Source organism: Rhea americana, unplaced genomic scaffold, assembly GCF_003343005.1.
Source record: "Rhea americana isolate MKP2758 unplaced genomic scaffold, rheAme1 scaffold_70, whole genome shotgun sequence".
In the NCBI taxonomy this organism is placed as follows: Eukaryota; Metazoa; Chordata; class Aves; order Rheiformes; family Rheidae; genus Rhea; species Rhea americana.
The window spans coordinates 328,478-346,722 of NW_028186868.1; the positions used below are offsets into that span (position 1 = coordinate 328,478).

Genomic DNA, 18,245 nt, shown 5'->3' on the forward strand with positions numbered 1-18,245 from the left:
ACCAGTTGACAAAATGCTAGATTAGCTCTGCTGCTTTTATAATTAGAGAGAATTACTTAAGCACTAAATCCACTGAGCCCTGTTGTGAAAGAACAGTGGCTTGTTACAAGTTTGTCACTCATAATCTGGTGGTGTCAGAATCTACCTTTAAGGTCTTGTTCCAATATGCCAGCCACTGCACCTCTRCAGTTTAATATTTGTAATGGTGTTTTATTTAGAATGCAACCTGTAATTAAGGAATCTCATTTGTAATGCAAATATCTGTAAAATGTATAATGAAGTGTGGCAGTTTGTACCATTGGGCTGATTCTGTTACTCTAAGGCCCCTTACTGTTCTCTGACAGTACCAAGATAGCCTTAAAATGAATGTAAATTATGTATCTTCCCGTTTAAAGGACTCTTTACAGTGCCAGAGAGATGTAAAGGGGGATTAGTTTAAATGATAATCAGACCTTACAGTCACCTGAAGAAATTCCCACTCACATTCAGACGGAACTTCCTGTGCTTCAATTTCTGCCCATTGCCTCTTGTCCTGTCACATGGGGCAAMTGAAAAGAGTTTGTCCCYGTCCCCTTGACAYCCTCCCTTCAGGTACTTGTACACATTGATAAGATCCCCCCTCAGTCTTCTCTTCCCCAGGCTGAAGAGGCCCAGCTCTCACAGCCGTTCCTCATAGGGCAGGTGCTCCAGCCCTCTGATCATCTTTGTAGCCCTACACTGGACTCTCTCCAGTAGCTGCATGTCTCTGTTATACTGGGGAGCCCAGACCTGGACACAGTAGTCAAGATGAGACCTCCCTAGGGCTGAGTAGAGGGGCAGGATCACCCATCGACCTGCTGCCAACACTCTTTCTAATGCAGCCCAGGATACCATTGGCTTTCTTGGCCACAAGGGTGCATTGCTGGCTCATGGTCAATTTGTCATCCACCAGCACTCCCAGGTCCTTCTCTGCAGAGCTGCTCTCCAGAAGGTCAGCCCCCAGYTTGTACTGGTGCATAGAGTTATTTTTCCCTAGGTGCAGGACTCTGCACTTGCCCTTGTTGACCCTCATGAGGCTCCTCTCCTCCCAACTCTCCAGCCTGTCCAGTTCTCTCTTGAATGGCTATACAGCCCTCAGGTGTATCAGCCACTCCTCCCAGCTTGGTAGCATCAGCAAACTTGCTGAGGAGGCACTCTGTCCCCTCATCCAGGTCACTGATGAAGAAGTTGAACAGGATGGGACCCAGTACTGAGCCCTGGGGGAYGCCACTAGCCACAGGCCTCCAGCTAGACTCCACGCCACTGATGACGACCCTCTGAGCCCTTTCACCCAGTTCTCAATCCGCTTCACTGTCCACTCGTCTAACCCACACTTCCTGAGCTTGTCTAGGAGGATATATGCAGGCAGATGGATTATTACTTTTTGTTTGTTCTTTTTAAATATTTACTAAAGAGGTGAAGTACCACAGAATGCATTTGAAGAGGTCTAAAGGCAGTCTTAGAACCTATGCTGCATAGTACTGATATTAGGATGTAAAAAGTTACATGTAGGAATGAACAAGTAGGATTTTCAAACTAAAATATTGGAAGCCAGGATATACAGATTGAAAAATTTGGAGGTGCTGGGGAAATTTCTGTACGTTTTTGTAAAAATACCTACATGTGTGTTTATGAAAGAGACTGCATTGCTGGTATAGCCTGTATTCAGGGTCCTACGCATGCTTCTTGCYGTAAAGCAGTACTGAGGGTCACCATTCATTCCATACATACTAACACCAGATTACAGAGCAAGCACTTCTCTGAAAATTGGTCAAATCACCTTTTTGGCCTTTGTGCAGCTTGTGGATGGGAAATTCAGAATATGAGCCAAACACTCCTATAAACACTGCCATTGACTCAAGCGGTATTTGAAGCAGGTTCTTAGTCACTCCATCCTACTTGTTTCATGCTRTTTCCCACTTTTCTCTCCTTTTTTATTTTGATACTAAGAAGGATATTTTAGGGGAACCCATGAAGACAAACCTCACAGTAACCTCTGATTTATGAGTTTCCTATTGGCTTTTTATGTTTATATCCAGCATTTTATTCCAGAGGATCCAAAGCTTGAAATAGTACAGCAGGATCTTTTGTCTACCAGTCTAACTGTACAGTTAAGGCTATGAGATAGGTACCATAGGCCTGATTTTTGCACACAGGCACACACTCAACCTTTTATCGTTTTCGTTTTCTGCAGATAACTGCTTCTCACAAGGTGTTTCTGTCAGAGTTTTAGATCTGAAGATTGAATGGGTTATCCCCTATTAGTGAAGTTCAGGTCCTGACCCAAAGCCCAGAGCAAGATCAGTGCAAAGTTTATCATTGATTTCACTCAGTTTTTTAAAAGGAGAATAGATTCCCCTTAAAGAAGAATTTTCAGAAATCAGAAGAAAAAAAGTTCTCTCCAGATTTCTCTCATGTTGTATTTTCCTGTTCAAATAAAAAACACAAAAATTGTAAAAAATTCTAATTAGTTCTCACTGAAAACTCTTGTTTAGGACTATATTTACTACAYGTGTTTTTACTTATTATTTAATATATTTTTTAATTTCTAATTATTTAATATATTTACTCTCTTTGTGCAAAGCTAGAGATTCTTAATATAAGCAAATGACTTTGCATGCCTTCTTAWAACACCCACCAGAAAGCCAGATGCTAGCAGTGTTACAAAATGTATAAACTTTACTAACAAATTTAACAATTTCTAAATATCTAAAAATAGCCTGCAAAGAGTACTTCCAAGTTAGTAACTGGGCACTGAACTTACAATCTGACTGTTGCAGGAGGTACCCTTTGCTTCTGCAGGATTTGAGTATAAGAATATGGATCTGCATTGTTTGTGTGACTRGGGTTTAAAGTTACTATTTTATCATGTTGTAGTCTTTCTATAGTAGTAACAGATGGTATATGGCAGTTTTGAGGGGAAATTCTGACTTTCCCAGTTGTGTTGTTTCTAATAGTATAACTGATATTGTTATTATTATTAAATACTTAGCTGATAGCACGTCCTGTTAGCTGTCTGAAACTTCCCATCATGCTGCTTTCTACTCCTTATAATATTGCTAGATGGGAAAACCATGCAGAATGTGTTTTTTCATCACACTAGTATACCTCTTCCTTTTTTCCTTCTATTTTAAAATGAAGCATGGAGAAAAGCTTGGAGATTTCACCCACATCACAAAGTTCTGATGACCTCCTCATGGAAATACTCCATGCCACAAGAAGAACCCCAAATTAAGTAAGAATGCCAGGCAGTGCTCTTCACCAACCTGATGAAAATTTATGCGAACTATAGGTCTGAAAAAATGTGATTTACACATCCTCAGTAGTGTTTTCTTTAATTTTTAATAGGCTCAGCTCTTCAGACACATGGATGAATATATGTGACTGGGTTATATATCTCCCAATGCTGCAGAAAAATTGAGCATGCTGCAGTCAAGAGACCAGGGCAAAGATGGACATTTTCTGCTTCTTCTGAATGCTCCATGCCAGGCTGAAAAACTGCATTTGAGCTGAGAGCAGGATATCTGCTTGCTATAATTCTTCTGAATTATATCCATTGCCCTCATTTATGTCCAGGCAGCATGGAGCAGAAGAATACCTGATTCACTTGTAAAAGGGATAAAAGCTAGGTCAAAGGCAGAAAGGAAAGACTTAATTTAGATATGGAGTCTGGAGAGATTGTGTTTGGAATGAGAAGGGGAGAGGACTGATGGATACCTGTAGGTGCAGGAAGTTTGCAGGCTACTTGAACAGGTACCTTGGGGCTAGAAACAGTGCTAGAACTTCTCCATTAGGAAAACTGAGATTAAGACTTAGGAGAGACTGTGAAACTCTCTACACAGGAAGACCAGGGCTGGGAACAATCTGGGGAAACAGAAGCAAGGAGACCAATCTGTTAAGGAACTGTTGCAAAGAAGGGCTGGGAACAGTTTAGCCAAGAAAATTTGGCAAGGGGCTAATGATATGGGATACTGAGAACTACCAAGCCCTCGCAGCTGCAGCTAAGATCAAGGGAAGCTGTAGTTTATATGTACAGAACTGATTATAGTGTTAGCCATGCTGAAAAACTGGGTTCTTAATTGTGAATACATTACTTCTCTGTAGCAAGACTATTGTCTACTTTTTCATATGCTGCAGCAAAATTCCTCTTGCTAGGTAGGTTGCTCAAACAGTATCCTCCTCTTTGTCTTTAGCACAATTTTATTTCACAAAGAAAGCACAATTTGACCCATAGCAAATGCACAAAATTTTACGGTGTGGGAAGAATAAAGGTTTAATTGACATGGGATTAGTCTGGCTTTTATTACTAATTATTGGAAAAGCCAGAAGTACTTTATGTAGGTCATCTCCCAAACAAGACTCAGTGAATGCTTTTTCCTCCCTACATCATCATCTGCTTTGTTTATGCCACGCTAAAGGCAGCAGTTAGCTCACACACTCTAAAAGTGCTAAATTGCAAGCTAAATTGCCTRCTGGTGGGAACTGGGATGACTAGACAGGAGGAAATGAAACTGCTGCATTTTATAACTAGCTTATAGTTTCATCCTGAGCTGATGTTATTTTTTGTGTGTCTCAGTGGCTGAGTTGGTATTCTAATGTGAATCTTAACTGCACACACCTAGGATAAGGCAGGATGGTCTGGAAGTTGAAAGTTTCTAAGCTGCTCAGTTTCTGCTATGTTGTATGATATTGGTGAATTACTTAAGCTTAGGGTCATCTCACACATTTTTAAATGCTTTATGAGGAGACATGCAAACATAGAGGGATTCCCCCCTTCTGCAGGATCTAAATCCTAGGACACGCCTTTTTTCTCTCCTTTAAAAATTAATTCAAGCATCTCAGTTAGGAGTCTGTACCAGAGATAAGTGCAGACCCCCTTACTTTCAAAGGAGTGGAAATACAGCACTGCCCAGTCTCAGAAGGTTTTGTGAAGATGAACATAACAAAAACTGTGAGGTGCTGAAGTGCAAAGGCAATGCAGGACCATTGGCACACCTGAAACAGAGAGAAGGAGGAAAACTAGAACACTAATACCTCTCCTAAAATGTCTGGAAATAGTTTTTGTTTGGATGAGAATTTTGTCATTTTAAATCTTGCTAACCAAATTGCATATCATGAAGGAAGCCCAGATTTCCTCCTCTCTGTTGCAAAGAAGCCAATATTGCCAGGTAGAGTACACATAAAATGTCATTTGTTTGTTTGTTTTGAAATATCATTAATCTTAAAGAAAATACTCTTGATCCTGGATTTGGATTCGTCTCTCTTGGGATGGAATCCTGTAGATTTTGGTGGGAAGTAAAATGTTCCTATGACACTACAATTCAAAAAAAAAAAAAAGAAAAAGAAAAAGAAAAAAGCCAATCATAGATATATTCACAAGTAGAAACAGCTTCAGGAAGAGAGATTCATGAGCAGACTACCAATTTGTCAATGAAAGGTATGTGTTATGTGCCATTTATCATATGGGTCGGCAGTCTGTCACATGGATAGAAAACACCACCTCATCTCATATAAATATATTAGTCAGACAAGCAGACATGGTAAATGGTGAGGATTTATGGTAGAGTTCAATACCTCCTGGCCTGCTTGTACCTGTATGTCCAGCCAAGCCTCAAAGGCCACTTTCCTGGAGATGAAGTCAGATTATCTGCCACARCTGCTTGCCCAGAGAAGTAACTTAGCAAATGCATTATATTTTTGGATATATCTGTCTCTCTGTTTTGGTATCATGAATGTTGTGGCTCCCTCTGCTTGTTGCCGTTTTTATTTCTGAAACAAATAATATCATGATGCTAACTGAAAGAACTTGCTGTTTCCCACTGTAGAATTTCCTAAGAGAATATCTACTGCACATGGTCTCAAAAGAACATGTATTTYCAACTGTGAGAGTATTTCCTAGCGGGGAAATTTCCTACATGGTCAGTGGCAAGTTAGTGGCTTTAACACTGAAAATCTTATAGAAACAGTGAATCTYGTGCTAAACATATTCTTGTTTTTGCAAAACACATGCTGTCACTCTAACAATAAGAAGTCTTCGCTATACTAAGCCTATTGTTGCACRTATAATGGAGGTGTTCAAAATGGAGATGCCATCTTTTATCAAATCCAGATGATATTAGTATCCTCCTTCGGATGGTGYGCTGTGTTTGAATGAACATCTGTTAGCATAGGTGTCAGTATTCCCAGTATCAACCCCTGTTTTCATTGAGGTACAATGTGGAAGCAAACTTTAAACCACACTATAAATCCTTTTTCTGTAAATAATGGATCCACACAATATGCATACTGTAGATAAAACAATATCATTGGAAAAATTTTATGTGATCATGTAACTGAAAAATGAGATGARGTAAATTACAAAATAGATAGATTTAAGTTTATTTATTTGACTCTCTTCGACAATTCTCTTGAATGTCGTGCATCCTTAACATTCTTCATTTTAAATATGTGTATGTAATAATGGCATATGACTGTGTGCAACATAAATTTTTAWATATTGTGTGTCTCTTTATAGGAAGAAGGAAGCAGCCTGTATCTGTGTGTGTGATACTAGGACATGAGTATCTGAATATTTTTGTGAACGTGTGTGAATAGAGAAAATGAGAAAGGGGAAAATGCTCTTAAACTGACCAATTATGTTAAAGCAGATGARCCAGATATATCCAAAATCTTCCCAGAAGACAAGAAACGTTCATATTCCCATTTTTATTTATATGGAATTAAAGTAAAAGGAGATTCTAAGAGTAGTCCAAAATGGGATTGAAGACCTAGATATTTTACCCCAGCTTTTCTTTATGTCTCACAGTTTAACTTATGAGAGACATGCACAGCAATACCAAAAAATTGGTGTTTGTTCAAAAGAAACACTGTTTTTTGAGGAAGGACTTTTTTTTTCCTTAATTGTTAGAGCTGAATAGTATGGCCTGAATGCTTTTTTTAATGTTGAAAATATGTTTTGTTTTCATTTTCTCTGCCTCGTCTTTTACCCTCTTATGTTTTTAACAAACATTAGGCAAACTGGAGAGCAGATACACTGGTTTTGTTAAGCTCAGATATGTTGTGAAGATGGACCATTCTTCACAGAAAGAAAAGGGGGAGGAGGTTGTCCTAGAATTTGAGGATTCACATTGTAATATTTTCTCTACTTTCTGTTGTTGTCAGGCATCAGAAAAGATATGTGTTTGAATATGAAGTATTTTAAGGATATGATTTTGGAAGGTCTGGAGGAAAGAAAGGCAAGGTTTGCTTCTTTATTCAGCTTTGGAAATTGTCTTCCATTGTGCTTTGGTAGCTCTAAGAATTTCACTTGAAAATATCAAAAAAAAAAATGCAACAGCAACAGTATTATCCTTAAAATAAATTGGAAACAAGAGAAAAGTAGCCGGCTAATTATCCTCTGAAGATTTCTGGGCACCAGTTTTTCCCGACCATGCAGGTCTCAAGTGGCGGTTGCATGGACTAGCTGTTTGCTTCACAGTGCGTAATCCAGAGAAGCACTCAGCGTGCTGATCTAGATACTTTGCGCATATCATGCGATTAGCATCAGTGAGACAGCTTGTGAGCTTACACGTTTTTCTGGACCAAGGCAAATTGCCTAAAGCCAGGCCTGGACACAGTACTCCAGATGTGGCTTCACCAGGGCTGAATAAAAGGGGAGGATCACCTCTCTTGACCTGTTGACAGCACTCTTCCTAATGCACCCCAGGATATCATTGGCCTTCTTGGCTACAAGTGCGTATTGCTGGCTCACAGTCAACTTGTTGTCCACCAAAACTCTCATGTCCTTCTCCGCAGAGCTGCTTTCCAGCAGGTCGACTCCCAGCCTGTAGTGGTGTATGGGGTTATTTCTTCCTAGGTGCAGGACCCTGCACTTGCCCTTGTTGAACTTCATGAGGCTCCTCTCTACCCAACTTTTCAGACTGTCCAGGTCTCTCTGAATGGTTGCACAGCCCTCAGGTGTATCAGCTGCTCCTCCCAGTTTGGTATCGTCAGCAAACTTGCTGAGGAGGCACTCTGTCCCTTCAGCCAGGTCATTGATGAAGAAGTTGAACAAGACTGGGCCCAGTACTGAGCCTTGGGGGAACACCGCTAGCTACAGGCCTCCAACTAGACTCTGTGCTGCTGATGACAACCCTCTGAGCTCTGCCTTTCAGCCAGCTCTCAATCCACCTCACTATCTACTCATTTAAACAACACTTCCTGAGCTTACCCCACACTTCTGAGGATATTATGAGAGACAGAGTCGAAAGTCTTGCTGAAGTCAAGGTRAACAACATCCACTGCTCTCTCCTCATCTACCCAGCCAGTCATGCTATCATAGAAGGCAGTCAGGATGATTAAACAGGATTTCCCCTTGGTGAATCCATGTGACTACTCCTGATCACCTTCTTTTCCTCTATATGCTTGGAGATGACATCCAGGATGAGCTGTTCCATCACCTTTCCAGGGATGGAGATGAGGCTGACTGACCTGTAGTTTCCTGGGTCCTCCTTCTTGCCCTTTTTGAAGACTGGAGTGAAGTTACCTTTCTTCCAGTCCTCAGACGCCTCTCCAGTTCTCCATGACCTTTCAGAGATGATGGAGAGAGGCCTAGCAATAACATCTGCCAGCTCCCTCAGTACTCGTGGGTGCATCCCGTTGGGGCCCATGGGTTTGTGAGTGTCAAGTTTGCCTAGAAGATCTCTAACCCGATCCTCCTCAACCAAGGAAAAATCTTCTTTTCTCCRGACTTTCTCTCTTGTCTCCAGAGTGTGGGATTGCTGAGGGCTGCCCTTAGCAGTAAAGACTGAATGTATGTCCTGCTTAGTGATGGGGATCCTATCTCTCCCCRTCGGTTGTCGATCTTCAAACAGGGTCCCATGATCAYAGAAACCAAAACCCTATTGCCAACACCAGTAATGCAACCAGTTGTTAATATGGAAAATCCATYTACTATTATCTTATATCTTATAACTATACTAGATTGCTGCTCTCCTTCAGCTCTGTCAGCAAGTTTGTGGTTTCACAGTCAAAATAGAGGGCCTCGAAGAAACTGTCTCCTCCTTTTCCCCCAACAAGGCTTGGTTGTGCTCAAAGCCATAATGTAGCCCAAAATACTATTCTATGACTCTTAGTTAAGTATTTATACCATTTTAGCATCTCCAATAATTATTCAGTGACTGCCCAGTTAATAGCTGCYGTGCAATTATAAACTTCTAACCTGGCTGTTTTTATGTAAAGCAGGACAGCAAGGTATTCTTTAAAACTRCTTTGCTGTATTCTTAACCATATAAACTTAAGGTTGATTGATAATTCTGATAAGGGCCTACTAATGCCCTTTTCAAGGAAGAMACGGAAATTGTAAAATATTCTTTCTAGTCATTGTCAATATCGGGGTTTAATTCAAAGACTGAACGTGCTTTGGAGAATGAAGTATGGGCTCAGCTGAATGATGATTTATAAAACAGAATTAATGAAACTCTAACAGGACGTAAAAGAACTCTTGATTTCTATTCCACCCAGAGAAACCTTGATTTCAATTGAAGTTTTACTTGAGCAAAGATTTGTCAAGATTTGCACTGTCATCCTTTTGAAAACATCCCTCTTGGGGGGTTGTTTTAAGATCTATGTAGAGCAATAGAAAGGARGAACCACAGGCTGATCCAAAGCTCATTGAAATCAAAGGAGGTGTTTCCGTTATTCAAAAGATTAAAGAGTGGTATGCAGGAAAATATTGGGAATTATTCCATCAGGCTTCACAGGAAAGCATTCAKCTGTAAGCATTATTTTTGATGGCAACCATTATGCTTACAATTCCAAGAACAAGAGCTTTTCTTCTTGACATAGTATTAGAACAAGAAACTCTCATATTTTCCAATTCTTTTCTTAAAAATAGTGTCATAAACTATTACTTTATATCATTTTGAACAGGAAAAAATAAGATTTTTTAAATCTAAAAATATATAATTCATAAACTATTTCACAAAACAATTAAAGTGAATTGTAATTTTTGTCAAAACTTGTAAAAATTCTTACATTAATAACATATTTTTCTTATTTTTTTCTGGTTAATAGATAATTTTATCCTTCTTATTGAATACTTCTAAGAAATAAAGTATAAAAATGATAYCTTTATTAAAAATGTACATTTTAGAGCAACTCAAACAGAGCTTAGTTTGACGTATTAAGAGTGTAAATATTTTTTACCCTCATTATATTTTCTGGGACATTTTACAACAGGGATACCCAGWTTTTCCTTTTTAAAATGCCTTTTAAATAATCCAGCCAATTGTTTGTCTTTAAAATCTTTCAGTTCAGGAATAGAATTAGCCAGAAATATAGAGGGTTGGTCAATTTTTATCTCTCTTCTTTTCCGAGGGCTGAACTTTTATTCTCTTAAAACTACATATTTAAGTGAGTCATGATTGGAGTACTTTATTTTGAGATGTCCATTTTGACTTTGAAGGGGCTTGATTTGCAGGGGAGCCAAAAAATACCTTTTTTTTTTGTTAATCTGACATCTTTGGATTTCTCAAACTGAATATCCAGAAGCACAAGTCCTGTTAAAAATATAGGCTTAATACTGTCAGCTGTAGCTGAATGAGTAATTTCAATGTGAAATTAAACTGGTATAGATACGTAAGTCTCAAGGCTTTGACTAATGTTCTGTTTAAGATGTTACTTTTCCAGCTGTCTGTCCCACGCCACTAAAAGAGGTTGCTGTCTTCCAACAGAGACAGCAGAAGGGAAGTTGCACAGTTCAGGGTACTAGCTTAATCTGTCACTGAAATCTTGTCCACTGGAGCTGTGTATCTGCAAATAGCTTGAAATACTGTTTTTAAGAAATGACCTTATGCATCACATTGGAGCATTAACTCTGAGACTTTGTGATTATTAAACATTGTGCTTGTTCAAAGTTTCATTGCTAGTCTAGAAGTGGAAAGAGGAGAGAGAATCATGACAGTGGCCTGTTTGCCTCACCAGTTTACTTGCAAGTGCTAAACCAATCTCTTGTCCAGTGACTTGAAGGAGTTAGAGTTTGGGAAATCACTGCTACTCTGCCTGCCCCACTTACACTCCTTSTTGCCTCATGCTACAAGTTCCCAAGTTCTGCTTATTCTCTCTTGATTGCACAAGGAATTGTAAAGAACATATCTTTATGTCCACTCTTCCTTTACAGCTCCAGAAACAACTGTCTGAGCTGGATGAGGATGACTTATGCTATGAATTTCGTCGAGAACGTTTCACTGTCCATCGCACTCATTTGTATTTTCTACATTACGAATATGAGCCTGCTTCTGACAACACTGATGTAACACTGGTGGCTCAGCTTTCAATGGACAGGTAGGAAAGACCTCTTGTTCATCAGGAAGCAAAGGACAATGAATATGTTCTTACAGCGTAAGAACTCTTCCAGAAATCCAGCTTTGTAATGCTTCAGGAAGACAAAAAGTTGTTTTCACAGAAAACTAAAATATCATGCTCTAAGACCTGTCTGAAATTAGRGGTAGCACATGTATTACATGTATATCCATACTTAGCTGTGCAGTGCACATTGGCATGTGGACAGAGTTCTTGAGAGGCTGAATATTGGAACAACAGAGGATGTTACCTGTCAGGATTGAAAGATGTTATTGGTTTATGGAGTTTTACAACAACTTAGAAAAATATAGGAGGCATTTTCAATGGATTTAGGCATGCAGTGGTAGCTGGTCACATTTCCCCAGTATTTCCCCATTAGGCAATGCTAATTTTGATTTCATTGACAATTTCCTTGCAGAAAAGTTCAATTAATGATTTGCTTTTTCTTACAGTGAGAACTGAACATTTTTATTTCAAATTGGATGATATAAAATAATTATTTTTTAATTTCAAGGTGSTAGTGTGAAATTAAAAATGTCCTTTTGAGAGGAGTCATTGCATTTTAATACAAGTGTTGATTTTCAGAGTAATATTTCTAATTTAACTCTTTTCAACTTTTAGTTCTGATGTAAAGTGGAATTTAATTTTAAAATGCTGGTATTTCCTCTAGGAAAAAAAAATCAGTTTCATGCCAAGCCTTACCTGCACCTTTCTGGTTCCTACCACTGCACTGAGTTGGCATCCTKCAGAAACTCTGAAAGTACATTCCAAATCAACCAACTCAGTTATACTTTGAATTAGTCAATCTCTTTTCCTTTTTGCTTCTTAATTCAAACCTAATCCAAACTTCATTGTTGTTGCTGTCAGAATAGGTTACAAAACAGACCAGAACTACTTAAATGTAAGCAGGCAACTGATATTTCATTTAGCTGTGTCCATATAGAATGCAGCATGACATATGAACCCCACTGCTCTTACACCAGTGGAAGGTCAGCAGTATTCAAGGGAGGATTGGATGAATTCAGATCAACAAAACATTTACAGCCTGTTTCAATAATAAACACAAACGAGGTCTATTTTGTTTCATCAGTACCTCGGCACTGCATCCTGCACATCCTATTATGATTTGCTATGCTCTTCAGTGCCTGTTCTATTGATTTTTAATTGAGGAAACATTTCTTAAGTGTTCACAAACCTTTGAGTAAAAAACTAAAGAAATAAATTAAGCCAGACCCTGAGCGAATGCCACAATAAATTAGTAAAGCTGGTGTGTGCACATGGTGTATTTTCTCTCTAGAATTTAATTCAAAAGAATGAGCTGCATCTTGGTGCTGTTTCACTGGCAGTGATGCAAAGTCTGAGCATCTGTTTCCCTTTTTGGATTCTCACTGGGACACATGTTTTTATTGATAGACAGAACCACACATTTTTATTCAGAAAGAACAACTCTCCTGATACTATGCAGGAAAAATCTTTCCTGCTTCATTGGTGTGTTGCTAWAAATTATTGATTTGAGTTGGAAATACTCTCTTTCAGCAAAAATCAATAAATAATATCAGACCAAAGAAGTGTTTAGCTTTTTTGTTTTCCTTCACGTTTCAGTTACTGCCTTACTTTTTGGGGTCTTCTTTATACTACGTTTGTTAAACTCCYCCAGAGTAGCTATAGACAGTTACACATACCATCTCGGATGTAAGATGGCATGTACATAAACAAAGTATGATATCCTACACCCCTGCATCTTTCATTCAAGTGCTTATCTGAAATAAGGAAAGCCAAGAAAGCAGCTCTCAGTGTCTCTAGTTCCAGTCCTGTTGGAGCTGAGACAGACATGACTGTGGTGACAGGTTTACCTGTGTTTATACTGTAGACTTCGGGAATCRAAAGCAATGGTGCATTTTAGGAGCCACCAGTAATATCTTCAGATAGAAGCTTTGAAGGAGACTTCATTCAGTGCTGTTTGTTATCGGTTAACTGTCATGTTTTGTACTGATGTGACATTTTCTCTAATAATGGTTTGGTTGCATCCAGGGCTATGTATGTAATTTTTGAGAGGGTGTTTTGGCTAGGYAGTCTTTTTAAAGGCATGGTGYCTAGCTAGGATTCAGAAATGAGAAYTATAAAAATGTAAGATCAGAATGTAGACAAGGAAAGACGGAACTAATATTAGACTGCTTGAAATCACAGTGAGTTGTAAATTGGTTGAGAATTCTTAAGAGGAAAAGTGGAAACAAAATTTCACAATATTATCGAATTCCAGTAAAATTATCTTGACTGGAACAGACCTTAAGAGAAAACATCCCACAAGACCACTAACAAAAACAAAGTTATTTGGTGATGGTATGCTTAGAAGCTTGTAATTCTAGGTTTTATAGTCAAAACAATGTGTTCTAAACAGCTACAGAGTGCAGATTATGGAACATCACCCAGTAGCCCCTGTATCAAATTCACAGAAGTGGAGCTTGTCAGTGAGAAAGACGCAGCAAAATGGAGTATTTGGAAGGGAACTAAGCTACCCTGCTGGAAATCTATATCAGCAAAACATATTTCTCACTTAAATCGTGAAAAGCTTTTCAGGCATTATCAGGTGTGCCATTTAAATAAATTATGCATGCTATTTGTCCATTGCTTGGAGTCCTTGAAAGGCATTCTGTTGCATTTCTTGTGAGGCAARTATTCCATTTATGAAAGGCTGCCCTAAATCTGAGTGCTGATGAATTGGATTCTCCTGATTAATAAGTTGCCACTGTGTTGAAAAAAAGGTGAAAAGCATATATGTTTCTCTATTCTTTGTACAATCAAAAAGCCTAAAGCCTTCACATACTTTTCAGATCCTTTTTATCGATTTGTGTTTCTGATTTGTCTGTATGTTTCAGCCTGATAATAACCTTTGTTTCAATAATAGATAAAAAGAAAATAATGTGCCGGGTATAGACTAGTAAAKGTAATATCTCATATCTAAGAAAAAAATGATTATGTCTTCTTGGATGTCATCAAGATCATTCAGAAATGCAGGAAAAAGCTATTAATGTTAAATCAGAATTTGTATTTGCTGGTATGAGTATATCATGCCTTTTTGCTGCAAAACTTRGGGAGATATTAGACGGGGGAAATTATTTTCTTTGATTACAATGATGCAGAAAACTTTTTTTGTGTTCTGTATAAATATTAATAGGAAAAATCTATTAATGTGGATTTGAAAGATAGAGAAGATAATCATGTTGTGTAGTCTACTCTTCCTAATTTTTAATAGAATGTCTGGCTAGGCTGCATAGGTTCATTTCTCTTTACATTAACTGAAGAGGCTTTGTAATCAGTCCTTGCTGTATTTTGGGGTRGCATATCTTAATCTTTACTCAGTTCTGTATAAATTTGTCAAAAGGCTTGAACTATTTGAAGCAGACTGAATTTGATTTAATTTTGTATATGAAATCTTTTGTTGTCATTTTCATCAAAAATGTGAGTTTGAAAGTATATATGTTAATACAACTTACTTTAAAAGTCATTTTCTGAAACATGAGTAGATACTGCTGTAACATAYAGAAATTAGTACTTAAAAGCATGTTTTTGTTTGAAATGTTTTTTGTTTGTACTTCATGGCCATGCCATGTCATTCCCTCCCTCTTTCCTCACTCCCTACACATAGTAAATCCCATATCTATTGATGTATTATCCTCTGGGCCTTTTCCTGACAGTGAATTTTGTTTTAGTTAGTGCAAATATATACTGAGTTCATATAACTCAGTATTCCCTTGACCCATCACTTCTAACAACTTTTAAGATCTGACTCACTGCTTTACAAAAATTCAAGGAAGATTTTCATAAACAGCAGATAAAGTGGTCTGTGGGTCTGTACACATTTTGTCCTCCACAAGCTTGTTGAGCACTGTAGTGTGTTAGTGTTTGAGAACATCTTAACCTACAGTGTAAACTTGGTCCTAGGTACTCCTTAAGATTACAAGACCCCTATCCTGTAAGTTGATYCACATGGACAGATTTCTGCAACTGCTCAAAGCTCCCATCAGACAAAGGCAGTCATCCTTATGGATTTTCCTGCAGCACTGAGGCTTTGAGCAGAAACRGTGATGATGATTTCCCTTGACTTTAGGTATTTGCATTGTTTATGTTTGTATCTGAGCTAGGGCTGCTGTAGACACCCTTGTATTCAGTGAAGAGAAATAGCCGTATCTATGGTGCAGTTCATCTATTCAGAGAGAAACATCGACTTAGATGAGATGAATTGTGCTGTAGAGATGCTTATTGCTTTCCACAGGATATAGAGTGACCCCAATCTGTCTCGCTTAGATATAGCTATCTGTATTTGATCAGATGAATCACAGGCAGAGTCCCAGACTGGGAGACATCCTTTTCTTACTCTCTCCCTTCTTCTTTCAGGCTCCAGATGCTTGAAGCTATCTGCAAACACTGGGAAGGTCCAATCAGCCTGGCACTCTATCTTTCTGATGCAGAAGCTCAGCAATTTCTGCGCTATGCCCAGGGCTCAGAAGTCCTTATGAGYCGCCACAATGTTGGATACCATATTGTGTACAAGGAGGGCCAGTTCTACCCTGTTAATCTTCTGCGGAATGTGGCCATGAAGCATATCAGCACGCCATACATGTTTCTCTCTGACATTGACTTCTTGCCCATGTATGGACTCTACGAGTACCTCAGGTAAGCAAGACAGTACAGTGCTTCCCATTGCCATCCACTTTTCCAGCCYTTCCACCACCCACCCTTCTAACACACACATGCATTATTTCAGAATAATGCAGTTTGACCAGGTCTGAAAGAGRACCTAATAAACATCTTATAGATATTTGATGTGACAGTGCTTAGCAAAGGGCAAAAGTTTTCAGGGTAGAAGAAGAGGCTGTAACTAGAAGTAAGGCAATACAATTAAGAAAGAAAAAGTAAGATCTAAATGGGAGCTCTGTTAGCCATCAGAATAATTCTCTTACAGCGGCAGAAGAATCAGTTTGAAAACTGAACCAGACTAAGCTTATTAAATGTGCGATAGCATCCTATATTAGCAGAGATGTGAACCAGGCAATTTCCCTAAACATGCCTGGTTCTCATTGTGGGTGACGGAAGAAAGCGTGCAAAACATTACTGAGCTTGTTGTCCCTGTCACACATGCTTAATCTGRTTCCATACCTTGAAAATAGAGTGATATTCTAATCAGCTCAATAATATGATTGCAGGGCCAGCACCTGTCAAAGCGAAATAATTAGTATAAGGAAAATGGGAAGAGTAACTTCRGTGTGTATTGTGTCATAAAGAATGTGAGCAGGTTGGGCTGAGCAAACTACAGTCCTCTGATCCRTTGACACAGCTTCTTTTAATAAAGACCTTTTCCCTCTTACAGAGGCTGGTCATCTGAGGGCAAAGAATAGAGCAAGGAGGACGCCCTGTGGCCAGACAAGAGGATTTCATTTTCTTAATCCCTACCAGTTTTGCATTTCATTGCTGTTTAAATTTGTTAAAGGGTTCCAGTGAGAGTCTGCCTGTAGGTGTTCCATTAACTGCATAGTGCACTTGCGCATTTCTGAAGTGTAAAGAGAGATATACCCTCCTGTATCCTAAACTTATGGACAAATTGTTTTGTTTCAGGCTTGCAGCTAAGTTTCTTCTTTCTCTCATTTCACCTCATATGAAAAATTATTTGCCTTTTTCATTTTCTACATTCATACACTGGGCCAAATTCACTATGTCGTTTAAGACCTTGGGGTCCAATAACACCATTTTAGTTGTAGTCAATTGTCAACTTGTTTCTCACTTACTTTAGGGATATTTCTTTGTGATTTAGGCTATGAAAACTACAAAATAATTCTCTCCCTGCCACGAAGTAACTRTCTCAGGATATGTATGGGGACTACTGTTATTAGCTTTTCTGTTCTTTTATGTTACTGTTCCATAGGATACGTTTCTTCAGATTGATGCTGAGCACAGTAAGGATAGTCTGTTGATATTAGCATGTATTAGCAAAAAAGCAACTTGTTCCTCCATGCTGCTTCACAGTGCACTGATGGGAGCCAATACTTAAAGGAGGAAGAGAGGAGAGAAGACAGGATGATGTACCACAATATACTTGAAATATTATAGCCATGAAAATTATTCTCGGATGATGATAATGAATCATAGAACTAAATGAACAGTGATGCTACCCATTGATGCCGTTCAGAAAGAAAACAGATTTGTAGTGAAAATTGTTGCATCTGAGACCTTGTGTGACTCTACAAGTCTTTTTGTGAGTCTCATACCAGCTTAACTCTGATTGTGAGCCTCTGTTACCCAAGAATATTGAAATTGCTAGTACTAACTCTTTAAAAAGGGATTGGATTTTTTGTGTATGGACAAGAATCTTTTGTAGCTATTTAAATAATGGTTTTTTTCTGAACAAAATAGCAGGGGATGCTGTGAGATTATTTTAAATACTAATACCCCGTATCTTTCTGCATTGACTCTGCATATAGCTGATTAGTGCTATCTATCTGAATGTTAGCAACTATTCTTTAGAAAGGCACATTTTCATGTTCATTTTCTCAGACAGAATAACCATAAGTAAATAGAAATAGTGTGGTGTTTCAGGTATGGCTTTGTACAGAACAAGTTACAGAAGTCCTCACTTGCTAGTTTACTGGTTTACATATACTGTAGATTGTGTATCTACAGAACATTCCAAGAAAGAGAGGRATTTTGAAAGATGTTTTTGATGTATTTTGAAGGCCTTGTGTGTGAAGGGTTGTATCCATTTTTGAAGGAGGAGCTGATGGTTACTTGTCACTCTATGTATAATCTGTTACTAGCACTCAGACAGAGCTTTACCACAGCTGTTAAGTAAAGCCATTTCAATGCTTTTAATGTCCATCAAAACCTCTTTCTGT

General features: G+C 38.5%; 1 protein-coding gene across 2 annotated transcripts in view; it reads left to right on the forward strand.

The window, feature by feature from the left end:
• The window catches only part of LARGE1 (LARGE xylosyl- and glucuronyltransferase 1), a 288,083-nt gene that overhangs the window by 253,743 nt on the left and 16,095 nt on the right, over window positions 1-18,245 (forward strand). For both annotated transcript variants that reach the window (XM_085321682.1, XM_085321683.1), the window contains 2 exons: window positions 11,177-11,340; window positions 15,754-16,032. In XM_085321682.1, coding sequence (XP_085177808.1) covers window positions 11,177-11,340; window positions 15,754-16,032 — 443 coding nt within the window. The remainder of the gene's footprint in view (window positions 1-11,176; window positions 11,341-15,753; window positions 16,033-18,245) is intronic.